Here is a 22,816-nt window from a genome sequence, read left to right as displayed (position 1 = left end):
CTTCATTTCTATGGATTTAACGATTAGAAGATTATTTACATCATTTATTCTTAAAATTCAGAATTTCTCCTCTGTTTCTTACTTCTTGGTAGAATTGCCTTTTAAACTGCAAATCTTTCATTTCATAAGTTTTTCCACAATAGTTTGCTGGAATTTTGGCCAGTTCCTCTGACAGAGGAGTCTCATGCACCTTTTCAGCTGGGTCTAAGATCATGTGGTTGTGATGGATACTCCAGAGCATCCATCCGTATTTGATGGTGTTTTGTGACATTGTTCAAGTGGAATTGTTGTTACTCTCTAAACTTTAACTTCCTGTTGATTTCTTGACATGTTGCTTCAATATTTCCATAATATTCTGTCCTCATGTTGCCATCTACTTAGTGAAGTGCACCGGTCCCTCCTGCAGCACCAAAGCCCCAAACCAGGGTGCTTCACTCTCTCTTCGACAGTCAGGAGCATCAAATTAAATGCCTGAGACTCAAAGCTGTTAAGTCTCCTTCAAATGCTGAGTAATGCTATTTTAATCATGTGGTTCTGATGAGATACATCAGTGTGTGTGATTCTAACCATTGTATTTAAGAACAAATGTTGGGATGTTTTAATTTATTCCTCATCAGAAAAATTACATTAAACTTGCAATCTGCTTTTGTCTAAATATGTTGTAGATGCATGTAGTTTGTAACGTATAATTAAAGCAAAACTAAAACTTTTACAACAAACTAACAGCAACCCAAAAATATATAGTTATAATAATAATATTTTATTTTTCCAAACTGTCAATATACCTCAATTTAAATAAATTGGAAACACAATCTTGGCCAATTAATTTGTAAATGTAGAAACCTTGTTTTTTTTTTTTTGTTTTGTTTGTTTTTTTTTTTCTGACCTGTGATTTCTTCTCCTCAGATATTCATGATGAGAATGGATTGAAGCCCGTCATGGTTTACATCCATGGAGGCTCGTATGTGGAGGGAACCGGCAACATGATCGATGGCAGCATCCTGGCGAGTTACGGGAACGTAATCGTCATCACAATCAACTACCGGCTTGGAGTTCTGGGTGAGTCCACCACTTAGACTTTAATTGAGCCGATTCAGACACGTTCAACAACGAGTCGACATTCGATTCTAAACCACAATGGGATTTAAGAAGGAGTTAAATAAGAACCATTCAGGTTTATATCTGGTGTTTTATGGGCCGTTTCACAGGCTTTTTGTTTCCCTACTGCCAATGAGATATTTCAGTTCATTTCAGTTTATTTTGATTAAAAGATTTAAATATACTCACCTCAAAGCCAAAGTTTAAAACAACAAACACTCTCCATGATCTAACTGAACATCATTCATTTCATTTTACCTTTAAACAATATTATGTCCTTATAAATTTAAGTTCTCATATCAAAAGTCTTTGCTAAACTAATAGAATATTTTATTAATTATGAACAAAGAATATGAACTGCTCATATTTGCACCTCAGATCTTTATGTTATGTTTGTTTTCAATTGTTGATATTGTTTTTGTTCTTCTAGTCTTAAGTTCATTTTGTTATTACTGGATTTCTAGCAGCCTGTAGATACAGTGAGAAAACAAATATTAGTCAATGGATTATTATAATATTTTCATAGTAAACTTAATATTGAAATGCAGATCTGTTGGTTACTGAACAGTGTATTGTTGGTTCATCATAATTTAAGAGCTTTATCATTCTTATGCCTGTCTACAGTATAACTAGGGGCAATGTGCTGCCATGTGATTCATGGACAAAAACAATGTGAGGTACACAACAACCTTTGGTTGTGTTTTTGTTTTGTGTAATACTTAAATACCACCAGATATTTTGAATATATTTATTCCAGATTTCCAGTGAGTCTTTTCAAATCTGTTTCAAATTTGGATCCAATTTGAAGAGACCTCAAATGGTTTGAAATTCAAAACTAAAATGCAATGTGGCCACATTTGTTGAGACAATTATATGCACATATAAACATGATGGGAATGTCCCATCATCATATTGCTCAAGAAGCTTCTGGTGTGACATGTGACCCCAGAACAACAACAATCCTGTGAAGGTGCTGGTGTCAGAAAAGCAGAGTTATTGATAATTTCTCCTCTGTAAATGGTTCTCATGTTGCCTTTCTGCTCTTCATGCTGCTGCCTCACATAAACAGGAGCAGCTGATGCTCTGGAGACTCCCACACAATATGTGCATGCAAAATCATCTTTACTCTTGCTATTCCACTTATACGTGGGTACTGCTCCAGTCTATCTCTGTGGGAGTCAGTCTACTCTGGCTCCACTTGATATAAATTTTGTGAGTGTAACAGAGAGAAGCCCTGTTCATTTCCATAGTAAGGAAACCACTCAGAAGCCCCTCATGCAGAGATAAAAGTAACATTTTTTGTTCAGTTGACAAGACAAATGTATTGTTGTATTCAGTGCCAAAGCAACAGGTCCTCTGCAGCAATGACGGCTTTTTTTCCCTTCAACTATGATAGTAGTACACATACATTCTGATTATCTGCATTGTTTCCTTCTTGAAATGATGTATCTGTGATTCCTTCACTGAATGCATGCACTTCATTGTCTCTTGAAGTCAAGCTGCAGCTCATCCAAATGCACATGCCTCTGCAGCGCCACTGCTCTGCTTACCATTTGTTATAAGGCTGAGCTGTCTGCACCAGTCACTATATTTAGTTGCAGGAGAGCCAGGGGGGAAAGGTGTGCTGGAAAAGTGTGCAATGCAGAGAGGAGGAAAAGACATGAGGAAGAAGAGAAAGAAAGAGAGAGAGGAAATGCAGATGAGTATCTTACATCAAAACAAAAGAGGGGTATGGGCGCAAAGGCAGACAAAATGGAAGGAATCAACTGGACTCATGAAAGTTTTGATGGAACATTTTTCACGTGGTTCTGTCTGAAGTTATTGTTCTAGTGTCAGAAGAGTGGCAAACCTTGTATCTATATTAGATGCCAGTCTTCTGAGCAATACTGTTGAGCTTTGCCAAATCATTTACAGAGCATCTTAATTGTGTTTGCTGAAATGATGGATTTCACACACACAACCTCAGCTGTAATGAGGTTCTTTTTTTGTGCTGGCAAGATCTGATAATAACCCAAATCAATCAGAACTCCTTTGACCTCAATTCCATTATGAAACCCATTTGGTCTCCTCACTCTGTTCTTCCATCGGTGTGGCAGAGTGGTTCACTAAGACATCCAGCACAATACTTTGGAGGAACCGACAAGGTTATGAGGGATGTTGGCTCAGATTGGTCACTGTCCTTCTGTACTGGTCAAGCATGTCTTCATGTTAAAGGTCTGGTTTAAAGTTTAATATCTTACCTGCTGTAGTTTCTACATTGCTGTCAAGCTGAAGGAAAAAAGTGAAGTGGCCCGCTTAAATTCAAACCTTCACCTACGGTGAAGAAGCAGAGAACCTGTCGACTCACAGTAGCTGTGTCTCCATTAACCACAGAATTACACAATTTGAAATTGCAAAAATAAATTTGCTTAATGGAAACAAGCCAAGTTTGAAGAAACTCATGTTTTTAAAAAATAAGTTTTTGATCAAGGATGAGGTGGTTTTTGAGCCATGTTCAAATCTGTATTTCGCAAAACTGTAATGGAAACACGCTTTTCACATCACACAAAATCAACAGCCGGATGTTACTTCTGGTAAAAACGTCGAAGAAGAAAACAGGAAGTAGTAGGAGGATGATTGTGTGTTTTTATCTGAACTCTCATAAAAGTTCATAAAAGTTGTGTCATTGGCTGAATGTCTCATGTGACTGTTTACATGAATCGCTGCCATGGCTTTTAATGACTTATCCTGTGAACAAGTGAATCCATGTGTCATTTTAATTCAATTTCTTATTTAATGGAAACAACACAAAACTATGTTTTTTCAACAGCAGCAGAATATAGATACTTTTGCACACATCTGTGCAGTCCTCTCTTTTGAGGTTTTCCTGAGCTTTGAAGCCTGACTGTGGTTAAACATGCTGTCAAATACAAGTTCTTTCTCCAAGTAAGTAGGAAATAAGGACTTGAAGAGCTGGAAACTTGCAATCTGCTTTTGACAGAAATAGCTTGAGTCAAAAAAAAAGTTGACAGTCAGTGCTCTGGATGTGTCCAAAGTCATTCTGTTAGCAGTCTGACTCCTCAACTGAACTGCTGGATCCAGCATAAACAAAATGAGCTGGACGGCTCCTCAGCGTAGGAAAGTTCTTGTGAACATCAGCAAACACAGCAGTTTCCTGACCCAATAAAAATGTGTGGCTGTTGCTATGATTCAGATGATTCAAATGGACGTCTCCAGATGCTGCTGGGGTGGTAGTAGCTTTCAACGAGGCCTGGCACGCTAAACGTGTGAACAGCATGACGCCGGACTAAAGCAGGCATCTCACGTTAAGGGCAAGTGAGTTCTGCAGGACAAGCAGCTTGTAACTGTGTCAGCGCTGGCAGGGAGAGGGAGGACTGCAGGAAATCATGGGGCACTCGGCCTTCTCCACTTTGACCTCACACATGGAGCCAGATGGCCGTCAGTGGCTGCATCACTTCCATGCTTTTCCTTTAGATCACACACATTACCTTTGGTGGAGCCAATGACACAACTGTGCTACTGCAGTACAAGCAAAGGGGGGGCTTGCAAATGCATTCATACTTAGAAAACTTCTTCATGTTGTGTCATGTTCTAACCACATTCAATACAATTTACTGGGATTTTAGATGATAGTGCATTCAATTCTTATGTTGATGCATTCTTGCAATGTATTTCTTCTTGCCATATTTCCATAAGATAAAGAGTAACGTAGTAACTATCTGTTAATGGATTCTCCCCCCTGAGCTGGGAACAGGTTTTTCGAAGGGTTTGATTTGTTTAACAGTGCAGTGTGAAAGCAAACTGCACCAGCTGAAAATGGAGCAAATGTTTCAGTTTTGGTTCCCAATCTAACCGAGTCCACCGGACTCCTCCTGACCTGAAACCCCCTAACCCTGCTTATAGCTGCTCCACGTCTTCTTGTCTGTCTTGTTCCTGGCCTTCATGATGCTGGTTGATCTCTAATATTTGGTAAACATTTTCTGAGACCAAAAACAGAAAATCCTCAATCCAAGTTTTTTCCTTCTGTTTTGCTGGTCTGTAAGTATACAACCTCACAGTGAAGTAGAGGGTCTGTGGCATTCTCATGTTTACAAAATGTGTTATGAAGAGAGACGTGTCAACATCAGCCGAGGGTGTTTTTAAAGCTAAACCTGTTTCTGAGGTAGTCTGGGGAACCATCTTCCTGTATCAGACAAACACAGGGAGACAGATTCACCAGGTAAAAACAGCAGCATCTAAGCTGTTGTGACTGGCAATATTAAGGGACAGACAGTCGGGTCTTGCATGGTTGCCCTCAGGTTATATTGTATTGAAGTAGCAACTCTGTGTAAAGAGTTAGGATTTGATCAGAGGGAGATGGTATACAAGAGGTAACTAGTGTTATTTTGATTCAGTTGCTTTTTTACTTTTACAGATTGATGTTTTTTTTTATTACACAACTTAAATCAGACATAAAGTTTGTGTTTATTTGTTTTTTGTTTATTTTTCCTAGAACAGTAAGAAGCTTCCAGGCTTCATGCAAAGCTGGGCAAACACTGATCTTACTCTCATTCTAAACTACTCTAGTAGAGCATCTGTTTGTGAAACATATGGTCTGTTTCTGGAGTTTTGTGTGATACACAGATCAACACCATGTGCTGTCTGAACGGGAACTGGAATGGACTTGATTTATTGTTTTTAAACATGTTTTGTAGAAACTGAAATCAGAAAAGAGTGGTGTGATTTTATAACATTACCCCAAGATAAAATGCAATACAACAAAATATCTTCACAAGTGACTTTAAATCCAACAATCACCTTGTTAGTATCAAATTATGCACTGCTTTAAGTTTGCATTTCTCATAAAATCACAATACAACCCATTAAAAGTTGTGGTAGTAATGTGAAAAAAAACAAAAAAACAAACTAGATTCTTTTCAATGCCCCCAAAAATGTAAAATTTTGTGATGTTATTTGTTTTCAAATTGGCATTAAATCTCACATGTTTTCTGTCCATCTTTATGCTCTTGAGTCAGCCCAAATAAATCGAATGGCATAGTCAAAGACTTGATGTCAGGATGGTTTTAAATCATTTCAGTGTCTTAATTTAGGATGTTACTAAAAAATAAGAAAAAATCAGTGTATGGGTTGAACAATTCTATTACATTAAAATAATCTTTCACAAACAATCTTGATAGCTATAAAATGACATCTGTGAGAGAAGGAACAAAAGTCACATCTCCTATGTGACACGATCTTTTCCCTTTGGACTGTGAGCCAACACCAAACTTGGGACACTGAACATGGCTGGTAGCATCCCACTGTACAAATGATTTACTTAAAGCTATCAACAAACACATTGGAGCGCCATATGTGCCATGCTAAACAAAAACAATGGCATGTCACATGCTTGTTCTGCAGTTGAAATTTTAAATATTTTAATTTATTTGGCAGGGACAAAACTGGCACATTTATGTTTCTGTAAATGTGCCAGAATTAAAAAGCTGTTTTTTATCTGTTGTCCTTGGACAATGATTGTCTCACTGAAAACAAAGGGCATACAAAACAAGGTTAAATATGATGCAACTACAAAAATTTGCCAATAAATAGTTTATTATTTTTATAATCCAGTATGAAACAGAGAAGAAGCTCAACTTTGTTGGCACTCCAGACAGAAGAGTCCACTCGGCTTTCGCCATTCTCCTTCCCTTGTAGCCTACTGTTAGCCTTGTGTGGGAGAGTCATGCCCCATATTAAGTGTGTAGCGCCACTTACAGGTCTGGGGGAGTAAAAACAGCATTGGGCCGTTCTTAGTGTTTCCTTTTTGTATGAACATTTCTAGAAATCCACAACCTGTGTGAAAGGAGCCTTGTTGTTGTCCACCTACTAAAGAATGGCATAGCTTAATTTTGGCTTTCCGACATTCAAATAATGATATACTTTGTCCTAATTCAAGACTTTGACAACATCAAACTGAATTGCATGAAACTCGCAGATAGGCAGCAAGTGTTCTTTATTGTGAGCCCATTTAGAGACAAAGGAAACAACATTTTTAAACATTTTTTTTTATTTTCATATCAAGAAAAAACCCCTGAATTTATCAAAACATCCCCATAAAAGGCAGAGGAAAGAGGCAGAGTTGAAAAGGAAGAAAAGCCGCTGCTGATTAGCACCGACACAGCAGGACACATTGACTAAAACACACACAGAGCAACATTTGTCATGCAAATGACTGTTTTGCCAAAGCGACAGATGACTGTGTGCGCCCTCCTCCCCGTGCCCTCGTCATGTTTCTGGCCAAGACAAAATGTGTGTTCCGCTGGCTCTTTTTTTTCTCCTTCTCAATCCTTCTGGCGGCACAATGTGAGCTGCAGCTGCAGCCCTCTGCCTTTCGGTGTCACGTCAGAAGACATCGCCTCATGGTCTGACTCACAGCTGGACTGAATATCTGACCACTGGCCGGAGTCACACAGCATTTCTATATCTTTATCTTCAAACACTGTCATAAATGGCCCTCTGCAGGGAAAGCATATCCAATTGGTGACAGCCTCCTTCAGCCGTGGCTGTCCTTGCAGAGAGGAAGAAGTCAGACACAAGGTGGACTTTGTCAGAAGATTCAATAAAATATGGATTTAATAGCAGTACAAAACATTAACATCAATCATGTGAGAAAACATTAGTGCTGTCAATCGATTAAAAATTGTAATCAGATTAATCACACTCTAGCACTGTGATTAATCACGATTAATCACCATGCTTACCTTTGGAAGCTTGAAATATAAAAATGACAGAAAACATCTCAGTTTTCTGGGCTTTTATAATTTAAAGAAATCATTTAGTTTCAAATGTAAATTAGAAATGTTAATTATAAACTGTTTGTATTTACTGAAATTCATAATTTCAGTAAATATATGCTATTTTGGTTTTACCCAAAAGTCCATTGTTTGTTCCTTTTAAAGTGATATTTGCCGCTGAGTGCAGCAGTCTCATCTTTTCACTCTGTGTTGCTGACCGCAGTACAAGACCGCGCTGCTGTGAGCCACCCAATGCTTTAGGTCAAAATAGGTGATGTGATTATTCTGCATTATGTAATATTAACTCATTCATTCGTTTTAGATTAAACACATGTTAACGTTGACAGCCCTAGAAAAAATGAAAACTTTTACAGGCAAATCATAAAGAAAGTAAAATATACTCCAGTCATTATATACATTTGAATTGCTTTAAAGCTGAAAAGGCAAAAAGCTAATTACCTTAATATCTAGTTGACACATCATATAATTATGGAACGGTGTTGTTCCAGCCCCCATGAAGACTGTGAAATGTTAATTGTAACTTTGTGCAACAACACGTTGTTAACTGCTGCGAAGCACAGCTGATTCTCCCTCACTGCATTGACTCAGTCAGAAAAAGTATTTTCAATAATCTGCTGTAGTCAGATACTTCCTAAATGCCTGAATAATTGATGTTTTTTATATTTGTGTATGACTTTCTTTAAATTCTGAAATGCCCATCATTTTCTGAAGCATTTGGCACAGTTGCCATTTAAACTGGACACTTTTGTTTTGGTGTTCCTCCTTAGCATGCTTCTCGCACTAGCTAGCATGAATATTTAGAAATATATGTAGCAATAATTAGCTGATAACTTAGGCTTCATTTTAAGTAAACGGCCAGACGTGTGGAGTCTATAAACCATATCAATAGAACATGTCCAACAACATGCAACAGGCTGAACAATCTCATAAAGCAACACATCATACCAACATATTAAGAAGTCAAAATCTACAGATTGGAAATAGTAAAAAAGCCATTTCTAAGTCACTAGAACTGCCTGAAGCACAATGAGAACTATTATTCACAAATGGAGAAAACATGGAACAAAGACAAAATCCCTTTTCACCAAGAAAGAGCACAGAGGCCAAGGTCATGTTTGCCAAAAAGATTTGGAAGATTCCCTTTTGTGAAAACATTTTGTTGGCTGATGAAACAAAACTGGATCCTGTTAGATACCCAGAGTTAAGAAGTCAAACAGTCAGACATGGTGGTGGGAGTGTGATGGTCTGGGCTGCTGCGTTGCAGAAACTCCTGAAGGAGAATTGAGTTTATGACCTTTAGAGCTAGCATACCGGGATTATGGAGCAGAAAATAATCTAAAGCAAAACATCAATTCCAGTCTTTGACCTAGTCAAAGTCCAGACTTTAATCTGACATGAATAATGTAGAATGAGATCAGGTGATTAATGCTGTAGAAATGGCTCAATTAAAATATTTTTCCAAAGCATAGTTGGTTTTCACAGTAATAGAAAAGACTTTTGACCAGTTTTCAAATAGTTAACTGACATTTTTACTTTCAAGGTTAGAAAAAAACAGTTAACTTCACTGGGATTTATTTATTTCTTTTTAATAAAAACTTGCCTTTCATATGGACCCAGATTATTTCTGCCTAATATTAGACTTTGTTAGATGAGCAGATACATTTAAGTGTGAAATAAAGCAAAACATCTGTTTTTGTAGAAATCTGTTTTATTCAGTCATTTCTTCCTCTTTCTGCACTCGGGTCTGTGTTGTAATAAAAGTGAAGTCAGTTCTAATTTGCTGTCAGATAAGAAATGGTTGGAGGGTTCACAGCCAAAGGCCACCACAGTATGTCATACCATTACTATAACTCTATTCTTTAAATTGCTTCTGGCTAAAACACAAACCCAAAGCCCAGTCCAGATACACACCTGTTCATTAGCTGGGAAAGTATTCTTAAAATCTATTTCAGTGTTCTTCAAACACACAGATCACCTTTGCTCAGTAGGACCAGAAATCATTCACTCATGATGAATACAAAGAAGATAGTTTGCTAGAAGTGTGATGGGTTGGCAGTGTGTGTACCTGTGAGTATAGAAGAAGAAAAACTACCAACAGACACAAAGAATTGTGTCTTGATCAATTAATCAAGACAAAATTCATCACTCTGCACAACGGAGCTTGTTTTCATATTTTAGAAACACTTATTTCTGCAAATACCGGCACAACCAACTCATTTCAGTAATGACCCAAACCAATTATCAGCAGCAGTAAAAATAAATGCAGAGTTGCCAGCAAACAGACCAGTTAATAATCAGGAGTCATTTATTGTTCAGTCGGTTTCATGAAGCTGCAATAAAGATTAAAAAAACTCCAAAATTCAGAACTGCTTTGTTGAAGCTTTTCAGTTCCAGGAATGGAGATTTTACAGTCATATTTTAATACTTTAGTATTTTCAGTTTTCTTGCATACATCTCAAATATTTGAAAAACAAACAATACCATACCAACTTTATTTATAAAACACTTTAAAACAACCACAACTGACACAAAGTGCTGTACATTAAAACACAACAATAAAAAAAATAAAAAAACTCATAGTTTAAAAACAAACAAACAAACATACAGTTTAAAACTAGATCCTGCTGGAGTTGAAGGCCAAGTAAAATAGATGGCTGCCACACAATGCAGCTTGACACACTATTGGCTGGCATTTGCAAAGCACCCAATCAAGGAGCTGCATGCACTTTCCTTCCCACTGGTTGGCTGAGCCCTGGTAGCTAAATGAGGCTGTAGATGTTAGCTTCTGTGGTAGTGCAAAAACAATTTTTACTCTATGTATTTATGCATGTGAACTTATAATATGTGTGTGAACTATTAGAATATTATTATTATAGAGTTATATGTAGTTTTTTTTTAGGTTTCTCAAGTATTTGCTGATGTCACTGATATTCACGGGTTGTTTCCAATTCACACAAATATCTATAGTCCACTGTACTTTAAATGGCTCAGTTCAAATGACAAAAATAAATCCTGAGAACAAACTAAAACTTGTCGCCTGAGATATGTTCTATATTAAACATGAAGGTAATGAGCGTACGTCAGCAAGGGGGAATGTTCCGACATCTATGTTGGTGTAAAGACGCTCCCTGCTTCATTCTTCATGAGTTGACGCTGTCCTGCCGATTATTTGGATAATCCTGTGAAAAATAGGCTTACAGTAATTATTCTAAAAGCCTGGACCAACTTTAGAGTTTGCTGGAGCTATAAATCTTCTTTCCATATATTTCTGTAACTCTGAAATCTCAGTGATTTTGCAACTGTTACAAAAGTAAAAATTTGTCCGAGATGAGATTGGGATTTTGGTGATGCCAACGGATACATAACATCTCATTTGCTATCATGACATAAAGTGAGCACACTGGCAGACAGAGAAGTCAAAAAAAACTCGGCATACGATGGTTCCAGAAAATATTCACAGCTCATCACTTTTATTGCTTTGGAATAGGTTTTTCCCTTACAGTACTGCAATTGCAAAATGACAAAAAGTTGATATTTCTGCAAACTTTTAAGGAAACAGAATCACTTTCAGGTCCTTCTGATTTCCTCTGAACGCCTTTCAGATGTTTCTACAGTTTGATTTGAGTCATGCTTTGGTAAACCCTGCAGCACAAAGTCTCACAGCTGACAATTCATCTCTGAGCAGAAACTGTGCAATGAAATATTAAAGATTGTTTAAAGATGAAAAAGCAGCAGCATCAAACATGCTGAAAGGCTTTTTATGTTTTTTATTATTTCATCTAAGCAAACAAAGAAGGTGGTGAGGTTGTGACATATTTACTTGTTATATATAAATGTGCTATAAAATGGTATTAAGTGGCTGGAAAACTCAGAATACTGCCTCTTGGAGCAGCACTGTCAGGAAGAAATTGGAAAGATCAATTTTCAAAATTAGAAAAACATATTTAGAAAGAATATCACCCTGACAATTGGTTTTAATGCTTCTTTAATGCTTCTTATTGCTACTTTCATTTTGTCCTTGTGAGTTATCATTTGTAGAATTATCTTGAAATAATAACATAACAAATTGTCATAAAAGTGAAATGCTGTGCAAAGATTGGACTTCCTGCTGTCCTTCTGTTGGGATGCAAACAGACTGCAGTGCTGGCAGTGCCTTACCTTAGGCTATAGGGAAGTGCAATATATGTATCAAGCGTGCATATTTAGAATCAAACCTGGCTTTTAAAGGTCAGCTGCATCGCAGCCTCCTGCTCACTGCTATTGTGATTCAATACGGAACGCAGCCTGCATTGATATTCATGTTGAAGTCATGCATTTTCTCCTAACTCTGTTGTCTGAAACAGATAGAAGGCGGAGTAAGCAAGGCCGGTTTGCAACAAAGTCATTGTTAGCTGAGCAAATGATAGTCTGCTCCACACAGACTGCTAGCTGCACAATGCAACAGATGTACTGCAGGGATTTGAGAGGCTAGAAGCGAGCCCAGATTTCCTGAGAGGAGATGGATGCCTCTGCTGGTCCAAACTGGCACCTTTCACAGAGCAGGACTCTAAACGCTTGATGCAATGCCTAAAGTTACAAATGCTGCTGTTTAAGTTGCTGTGTTTGATTTAAACAGATGTATTTTTTTTGGTTTGGTTAAGGAACCTGGTGCTGGGGGGGTCCAGCCTCTTTGGCCGGCTCCCATCGCTGCAGCACTAGCAGCCTCTCCGCTCGCCTCTGCCCCTTCCAGCCTCATACATGAATGTGTTAGATGAGTGTGATTTGCTTTTCCCAGAGTGAATGCCACTGCAAATAGAATGTCATTAAATAGCTGGATGGTGCAAATGAAGTTTTTTTTCAATTTTTTTTCTATCCTGTTTGGAGAGATGGAAAGCTCTTTTGGTTTGAAGGATCATAAAAAGTCATAAAAGCATAAAAACCATCCTTGAAAGATAGTGATAGCTATTGAACTCACATTATTCTCTAATCTGACAGTCATGTGTCAGCCGGGTGATTATTTTATTCTTGTGGCTTCATTGATTGAGCAGTTAGAGTCATCCTGCAGAATCAATTTACCTCTAATGTCTCCCTGGGGTGCATGAGTCAGTTTCTGTAACCAGCACTTTGTAGTCCAGTTCAGAGCTTTAGAAAACTCCACGCATTCTCATCCTGCACAATCCAGCTCCAAAATAACCTGGAGATAAAAAGCTGCAGTTGCCTTGCTGCATAAGGGTGGACACTGAAACTGAACCAAACTCACTGTGCTCGGGCCTTCGCTCTAAATTAGAACATGAGATGCTTTTGTCAGATGAAAAGAACCTGGAGAAAAAAAAACAACCTTTAAGTAGGAACTAAAAATACTATTCATTATTTTAAAAATGTTTATTTTTCTTAGATTTTAATTTTAAATGTCATATTTTCATGAGTTGTAAGTGGAAAATCATAATTAACAGAAATAAAGGTATTCAAACTTACAAATGTATAGTTAAGCTATATAATGTCTTTAAAGTTCCTAAAATAAGCGGCTTTTCAATAAAGTTCTAATTTAATGGATGGGTCTTTTTTATTTTTGTTATATATTACAATAAGTCAGCCACTGTAATTGTGAAATATTGTATTGTAGCTACATTTCCATTGACCATATAATAAATTATCACACATTTTGAAAATAAATTTGCTAAATGGAAACATGACAATTTCAAAACAGTCAAGTATTTGATGAAACATTTAGGATTTTTGGATTTATTTCACAGAACAGTGATAGAAACATTTTTATTGCATCAAACGAGTCACATGATCAACATGATGCCTCAACTGGTTGACAAAATGTGAACAAGTCCAACAGTTCTAAATGGTTTTGTTTTCAGTTTGTTGGACATAAAATGAAATTCCCTTTGAATGAACAACTCTTACAGGACTTTATATGTGGTTAGTGAAGAACGGGAGAAGCAGTTCTCTGCTCCATTATTCTGTTTGAAACAACATTCATCCAGACAGCTTAAGACGTCACAGAGCCTTGTGACTCCAAGGTGTGACTCTACAGCAGCCACTGAGCTGTGTTTAATCACACTTGCTCTTTGTCAAGGCTGAAGAGGAAGTTATGTGCACAAAAGCTTGATACACCTTTATTCAGTTCCTACAGACAGTACATCAAAGACAGCACATCTTTATTCCCTCAAAATGGCAAAAGCTGCTGTCAGACAATATTACTTTTCTTATCTGCAAGCTGTTCTGTTCTGCATTAGGATGGAAGAGCTATGGAAATGAGAGCTGCATGAATAAAGATGTATTTTCCTCTGCTAGGCAGCTGCGGGGGGATTATTATCAGCAACTGAACCTAGGCAACCGGCGGAAGAAATACTTTAAAACATTGTTATTTACAAAGCGCGGCTTTGTTGGCCTATTTTCTGGTTTTATAACGCTTTTCCTACTGGAGCTGTTGCTGGCATGTTATGAAATGAAGATAACTGCTTTTAGTAACGGAAAACTGAGACAAAAAACACAAATATGCTTCTCAGGTAAAATTGTTGGTTTTAAGAGTCAGTTTTTATAGCCAGGTAAAATTTAAATTTTTTTTCTGACTTTGACCAGAGAAAACTCAGTCCTAGCAGTCTGAATGGATGACTTCAGATAAAATTTGCTAATTGAATTTAAAAAAAAATGTCTGAATGAAAAAAGCTTCTTGGCCATATAGTATTACAGTTTATTTGAGCAAAGAAAGAAAGGAAGAAAGAATCATAAAAAAGAGAGGAGGCATTAAAATGTAATTGTTAGTCAAATTCAACAAGTTGACATGAACTGAACTGCGACAGACTGGCGACCTGTCCAGGGTGACCCCGCCTCTCACCCGGAACGTTGGCTGGAGAGGCACCAGCACCTCCTGACCCCACTGGGGACAAGGGTGTAAAGAAAATGGATGGATGAATGGACATGAAGTGAATTAAAATATCATTCCTGTGTTCTGTAGTTTTCAAATTGGTGCTTAAAAATTCAGACAGCTGATTGAGATTTGATTTAGTCAAATCATGAAAACAGTGACTGGTCCTGGAAACAAAGAATCTTGACAGATCCGTCTCCAGTTTTCTCTCCACCAAACAGCCGGCTGAGATCTAGCTGCAGATTATTATTATTATTATTATTATTATTATTTTTTTTTTTTGTGCTCAGTTGAACGTCGTGTTGCATTCCAACGTGGGCCGGGGATTTGAGCTGCTGTAGCAGACAGGGAAGGCTTTTATTCTGCAGCCAAGTTGTGGGAGAAAAACTATCACTGCTATCTAACTGAGCTTTCAGTTCTATCAGTTCGCTAGACCTGTTGGGACACTGGCCATTTCTGCAGGTCAGAGGTCAGTCAGGAATGAAAAAGGATCACTTCAGGTTAATGGGCAAAGGCTTCATTGTTCTTTTTTCACGGTAAATTAAACCAAGGCTTTTGACGCTAAAATGTAATTCAGATATTTGTTTTGTTCGTTTGTCAGGACTTTCAGCTGTGGCAGAATTAGAACTGAACTTTTCATCCTGGTTTTTAATCAGTAATATTACGATTTTTCTTTAATAGTGAATCTTAATAATGCTGAGACATGTTAAGCTGTAAACAAAATATTTTTATTCCAGTAAATTTGCCATTCTCTTGATCTGAAATCCTTTCAAAATTGCAAAGTTTATTACTTCTGAAGATATTTTTTTCTTGTTTGAAATCAAGAGTTTAATTGATTTTCTGGTTATTGCCCATCCACCAATTTACATGTATGGAACAGTAAAAACAAAATGAAACAAAAACACAAAACTTTTAAACAATTGTTGACACTCAGGCTGAGATGTGGATGTGGTGGAAAATATCACCTTAAGTTGACAAAAAAAGAGAGAGGAAGAAGATAATAGCTAAACTAATTACAGAAGAGTTAAAATGCAGAAAATTATTTGTTAATTACATAAAGAGGAAAATTGATGATTGCATTCACAAAAAAGTTTAATATGTTGCTGGATAAACTTTTAAGGACAATCTTTAATGGAGAATATTTCTGCTTTTGAATGATACAGATGGAAAAATTTCCATGAAAATTAAAGGGTCATTTAAATAAACAGGAATATAATAAAGGGCATAGCAAGGTTTTCCTTTCCAATCAACTCCACCATAACAAGTGACCGCCCTGAAAGCTGACACCAACATTCAGTTTAAAGTAGAAATTTCTGATGTTATCTCTGCACCAGCAGCGTAGTCTCTGATCCTCTGAATGAGCTGATGTCTGCAGAATTCAAGTTTATACACATCAGCAGTGGAGGTTACAGTTATTTAATGAAATCCTTGCCAAAAGCCATAGACACCAACCTCCAAGAGATTCTGAGAGACTCCAACCAGAACCGAACATGTTCAATGACCCGAATGAACATCCCAGACACCTCATGAGTCAAGGAAAAAAAAAAAAAGAAAAACGATCCCCATCCATGTGGAAACCCACAAACACCCAGGATCTTACCAAAAGTCAGGCACATTTAAGAGGTTCTTGTTTTTCTTCCTGTGAGATTGCAGGAAATTTTAAGCTGCTTTGATTCAGGCCTGCAGAAATCCAACTTTATGTAACAATGGAGCGTTCCTCCAGCAGACCACCAGCATGCACACAGCCACCAACAAAGAAGAGCTGTGCTGATTTGCATGATATCTGTGGGGCAGAATACTCCCCAGATGCCAAGCTGATTAAAGAGTAATGTCGCTTAACAACTTGAGGGCACAGAAAGAGAAGAGTGAGATGGCCGACCACCAAGTGGGCCAACGCTGCTTTGATGTTCTGGAGACACAAGTGTGGAGGCGGCGCCTGCTGCTTCTCTCCTAATTACCTCGTGTGAATCTTAACGAATGTGCATCAGTATGAGCTTCCTCTCACATGTTAGGTAAAGTCTTACATCTCCATCACATGTTCTTCTCTACACTTTGCAAAAGTGCCTTCACTTCCATTGAGAAGCACTTGTGACACTTATCTCCACTTCCAGGTAAAACCTGATATTTCTTCACATTCTATGAAAAGAGAAGAAGAGAAACATTTTCCTGTTTTCAATCAAATTATAGCAATTTGCTAAATTCAATAAATAGAATGGAGTGGTAGAATGTCCTCAAACTCTTCAAATTCAGATGTTTAAGATTCCTGCAGAGTTTGGTAAAGTCCAGATAATTATTTTATGACATTTTAAACTTCATAGCTAAATTCAGATGCACCTGTTTTTGTATTTTGAAGCAACTTCTCAAAGATTTTGTCTCCTTGTGTGACATCAGATGTAATTTGACCATAAAATTGCACAAATTGGGAAACATGCAAATTTCAATTTTTTATTTTTCATTTTAGAAGGTTAAAAAAAACATATTTTCTCATAGTGGGTGTTAATATTTGATTTCTATTGAGTGAGAATCTCAGAACCAGAATCTCATTGATGTTTTCTGTTTCTTTGGCACATTCACTCGTTCTGACTTGGCAACTTTTGCTGAGGTGACGGAACACAGCTTGAAGACAAAGTGTCATCAGCTCATCGATGCCCCAAGAGTCAGACTGACGTTAGTGTTGATTATTTACCACTTGGAATTTGTTCACCTTTGGTTCCCATAAAGCCTTTGGATCTGGAACACTTCATGCTTGGTATGAACTTTGTGGCCCCAGATCTGTTCAGGTGTCAGTAAAACAGCTCTGAGGCTCCATTTATGAATCCATGAAGGACACTGTTGAACAACCTGCTTCCTGGTCTTCTATTTTAAATTTTATTTATTTATTTTTGCAGAGGTCAGATTTGCCCTTTCCCTTAATCATTTTGTTTTTCAAAGTGGGAGTAAAAATGCAACAACTACCTTTCATGCTAAAGCTGTTTTTTCTGTTGATGAACTCTGGAAAGTTCAAATTTACAGTTTTAAATCAATAAATTAGAAAATGTTAAAAAAATATTTGTTTTAGTAATAAAAACCAAAAATTTGACATTCATACACTCAAGATGATCTATTGAAGAACTTATGTCTGGAAATTTTGATAATTATGGCTTAACAAAAACACAATCTAGATTTTCTCATGAAATTGGAATACTATAGCTCCACCAGGTGTTTGCTAATTTCTGCTAGCTAGTCTGAAGGAACTGAGAGGCTCTGCAGGCCTGGAACTCCCCCCACAGCAGGTGGAAGATAATAGATGGATGAATGGATATTTAGTAGAAATCCATTGTTATTTTGACATTGAAGGATTTTTTTTGTAAGTTTTTCTTCTAAAAGGAGTAAATCTTTTGTCAATGATTGATTTATAAGAGCAATGGAATGGTGAAACATCAAGGCGGGGTGAATCTTTTATCTCCTTCCACTAAGATTCTTTGCAATCTTTAACCCTAACTGTGCTTCAGTCCTGCAGGACAGTTTGGAAATATAAAATCCTGATTTTCTCCAGTTGAAAAAGGAGGTTTAGGTTTTTATTTGTTGTTTTCATATTCTTGTCTCACTGACTTTGTTGACACTGAATTCTAAATTTCTACGGTAAAATTTAACTTCTTAATCAACAAAATTATTAAATTAGTTTTGTTGTTTATAACTTAATGAAACTTATATTTCAGTATGTCAAACATATATTACAGCAGTTAACCCTTTAAAAATACTTTTACTACAGAAATATAATGTCATGACCTTCCATTAATTACAGTAAGGATGAAGTTATCATTGAGAACGTCTGGTTGTATTCACTCTAGTAATCCTCCTCTGATAACAGAACTTGTTTGATGAGTTGAAACATTTAAGTTAAAACAGAAGAAATCTGTAAGAAGAAAAAAAAATCCCTGCAAATCAAACTTGTGCCTTTAATCTTGCTTTTTTTTTTTTACAATAATTCCACTTGCATCCTACTAAAGAGATCCAGAATAACCATTGCATTCCATCCCAGGATGAGAGTATATGAAGTTCTGAATGGGGCTCTGAATATGAATAAAACTCAAGTCTGACGTTGGTTTTGGACACGTTACGTTAGCAGGAGCTGTAGTTTCGTCAGCCGACTGGTTCACGTGCGTCTGGCAGCTCTGTGGGGGTTAGTCCGGTTAGACCCTGGTGGATTTAATAGGCGGGATTCTGAAGGACAGATGGTGTGTGGTGAGGTGATGGTTGTGGTTTGCAGTGTGTGTTGGTGGGGGTGTGTGTAAGAGCAGCTGATGAACAAGGGGATTTAATGCCTTGTGACCCAGATTGAGCCCAAGCAGTGATGTGTGTTTCGGGTTGTAGTGTTTGTGTGTTATTCCACATGTTGCACTGCAGATTTCCATGTACTCTGTGTTTACTTTCACTCCTCAAATGCACCATTACTCAGTGGTGTTGAGAGATATGTATGAAAAAACACATATCGCCATCTCCCAGCTGTCCTCCACCCGGACAATCTGTCAGTCTCCTTTCCAGTCCCTCATCTTTGTCCTGCCCGTCCTCCCCACACACCTTGCCACACTCTATGGATTTGCCACAGACAGGCTTGATACCTGTGACAGCTCTGTCACACATTATACACCCCTGAAATGTGTACGGCGTGCCGGGCTGGAGGCTCCGGGGAGGGGCTGAGCACCGCTGCGGTCAGAACGGGACAGTTTGTTACGCCTCACTGCCACATCCGCAACCTCGGATTCCTGCTGATTTTCTTTTCTCCTTTCCCGTTTCCCCCAAATGATAAGGGTCAAAAATAAATCTCATATTTCCATGAGTGAAGATATGCTTAAAGTCAGTAATATTTACATTCACTGTAAATGGAGCAGTTTGTATTGTTTCCCATACTGTTTAACATTTTAGTGTTATGTTAATGATAAACAGTAGGGGTCATATCAAAGCTCTTTTATGGAGAAACATTACATTTATATACAGAAATATACAGATAATTCCATCAAGCGGATTCAGCCAATTAATAAACATAACACACATTTCAATTCAATCCTGGTTTTACAAGGTTTAATTTATTATTGCAACTGGTAAAAAGTTTTCTACCTAAGGAAACTGAGGAGACAGGATGTCGTTTCTATAAACCATTTATAGTAAATATGCAGTTTAGCATTTCATAAATAGATGGAAACACAACTATTTCCAAAAAAAAATTTTCCAAGAAAAAATTTTACTAGGATTCGATGGATTTGTTTGGTTGTATTAAAGTTGGTTTATTTCTCAAACTGCAATGGAAACATCTTTTTTTTGTATCAGACGAATCACATGATCAACAACCAGATGTTACTACTGGTACAAACGAAGAAGACGACAGGAAGTAGTTGGAGGATGATGTCATGGCATCGTGTGAATGAAGTTATTCCTGTGAAATTGATTGTGTTTCTTATTTAATATATGTAGCAAAATTCCTGTTACTTACTTTGCCTCTAGTTTCTGCACTTTTTAACAAAGCCTTGATTTCATTGATGACTATTTACAAACTATAATAATAAAAACTTTCATATTGTTAGATCAGACCACAGCACCTACATTGTTAGCTGTTTATTTCATTCACAATCTTTCAAACTCAGCCTATTTCTTACAATCATGCAAAAACAAATGCTTGGAACAGGCTTGACATGAAGCTTTGACAAGCTTCAAATGTTTTGTGTTTTCTTCGGTATCAGCCTCAATATTTCTGTGGATATTCAGAACAGAGGCAAAAAAGTAAAAAAAAAAAAAGGAACAAAATCGCCAGATAATGGAAAGAAAGAGGACAAGATCTACACCTCTCTGTTTTCGCTCCTTTCTTTGTACTCTCTGAAGGATGGAAACAAGATTTTATAGTTGCAAGTTTTATAGTTCTGTCCTTGGATTTCTTCACTTTGTGTTTCTTTACAGATGTTGTTGTACTTTCTTAATAAATGCATCTTTCCACTTCTCAATCGATGAACCTGGAGAAAGACAAATCTACTTCTCTTTTCTGTGTCCGTCTCCTCTCTTTCCTTTTTCCTATGGTACATTTTGCTCTTGAACTTTAAAAAAAAACAAAAAACAGAGTTCAAAACAGGTACAGTAAAAAACAGATATTTTCATTGACTGTATAAAAAGACACAATGTTTTTGTTCCACATAATTTCTATTTGCAAAATGTCAATAGGGAGAGACATTTTAATTTTTTTAAACCTTTAAGATCACATGCTAAAATTTTTATTCATTTAAACATTTTAGGAAAACCCAGATCATGATGGCTTTGCAAACTTTGACATTTCTAGACAAATGCATCTTCCATTCAACCATTTACTGTTTTATTGACATTGTGGGAATTTCCAGCTATATTGTTCTTGAAACTTGACATTTCAAATACAAATTTGCTTAATGGAAATACATCACATTTTTAATAAATCTAATTTTTTGAGGGTGATGGCCAGGTATGTTTGTTAATGACTTATTGCATAAACAATCCTATTCAAGTGTTGATTTTTAACATTTCTAATGGAAACACAGTAATTGTTTCCATGTGTATTTAAGGCCAAAACACTGAAACTCTTTTACACATTCACATAAAATGAGAAATTGTATTTACATCCAATTAATTTAATCCAACATCTTTTATATTCATTTTAAATGGTCTGAACTTATATAGTGCTTCTCCAGTCATTTTGACTCACTCAAAGCACTTTACACTAGACTCACATTCACCCTCACAAACATCTATACACAGATCAGAAGGCAAATGGGTTAAGACACTTGACCCCAAACATCGACACGTGGAGAAGAAGGTGGAATTGAACCTACAACCTTCTGATCATAAGACGACTTCTCTACCCACACAACCACAGTCACCTCCATTCATTTTGGAAGCATATCTCTCCATATGCCCTGTCAAATCCAGCTCTACTATGGTTTTTAACTGAATTTGGTATGCTAAGAGGAAACCGCCATCCCCACTTAGCTCAGCCATCCAACAGAGGGGAATGAGATGGTGAGGTGCCAGGCGAAGGCACAGAGAGGGAGAACTTAGCCTGACACTTGTTTTTGTTTTTCATCTTTGCTAGCATTTGAGCATGAGCGCAGAGATCCTCCATCAGTCCTGTCAGTCTCACACAGCTTATGCGTGTGTTTTTCCTTCACTTGGCTGCTTCAGGAAGGCGAGGCTTTGATGATATGGGTGTCAGAGCTGGAGCGTCCCTGCCAAGAGCCCGCCGCCACAGATGGAAGTTCAGGAGAGGAGGACATAAGAAAGTAGCCCTGACTTAGTGAGAAAACGATGCTGAGATTAATGAAGGGACAAACGCTCAGGCTCTTCCATGTGTCACATTCTGTTGCTGGAATATGATGAAAAACCAGAGTGTGTATTTTCTTATGCAACCCCTGCTGTTCCAGCACAGCCTGCTGAGGTGCTTTAACCAAACACTAGAGAGTAGAGAGCACAAAGCCTCACTATTCAACAGGATGTGGTCACAACTACTTCCTCTACAGGTTAAAACACTTTGTCTGGATCCACAATCACTATCATGGTTATTAAATGTGTCTGTAGTGAGTCAATTAAAGGAAAAGTAAATTATTGTGAGATGGAATGAACATGACATAAAACTGAAATACAATCTGAAAAGTGTGGAGTGTGCTTGTGTCCAGATCCCTGCTTCGGTTCTTTGTACTTAGAACCAGGTTTAACCAGTTCCAGCTGAAAGCTGACACTTTTTTTCAAACAGCTCAAGTTCAGTCAAATTGGATGGAGAGAATTTGTCAGAGAATTTGACTAGGCCATTCTAATATTTGAATCTGCTTTGATCTAAACCAGGGGAGTCCAAATTAAAATAAAAAATAAAAATAATAAATAAATAAATAAATAAATAAATAAAATCAAATTAAGTAGTCCAGTTTTTTTTTTTTTTTTTTTTTTATTAAATGGATTTTTTTTTTTGTGGACCAAAAATTTTAAAAGGTTTTTTTTTTTTTTTTGTTTTTTTTTAAATGGATTTTTTTTTTTGTGGACCAAAAATTTTAAAAGGTTTTTTTTTTTTTTTTGTTTTTTT

The 22,816-nt window shown here is 37.1% G+C and overlaps 1 protein-coding gene across 1 annotated transcript in view; it reads left to right on the top strand.

The window, feature by feature from the left end:
• The first annotated feature begins 880 nt into the window (after positions 1 to 880).
• The window catches only part of LOC106937787 (neuroligin-4, X-linked-like), a 58,958-nt gene continuing 37,022 nt past the window's right edge, over positions 881 to 22,816 (top strand). The window contains exon 1 of the mRNA XM_015019467.1: positions 881 to 1,059. Coding sequence (XP_014874953.1) covers positions 939 to 1,059 — 121 coding nt within the window. The 5' untranslated portion in view covers positions 881 to 938. The remainder of the gene's footprint in view (positions 1,060 to 22,816) is intronic.

The sequence above is a fragment of the Poecilia latipinna genome, unplaced genomic scaffold (genome assembly GCF_001443285.1).
Source record: "Poecilia latipinna isolate Pla-1442-1.1 unplaced genomic scaffold, P_latipinna-1.0 Scaffold2438, whole genome shotgun sequence".
Classification (NCBI taxonomy): domain Eukaryota; kingdom Metazoa; phylum Chordata; class Actinopteri; order Cyprinodontiformes; family Poeciliidae; genus Poecilia; species Poecilia latipinna.
The sequence above is the reverse complement of the archived record's forward strand: the minus strand, read 5'-3'. Positions and strand labels throughout refer to the sequence as shown.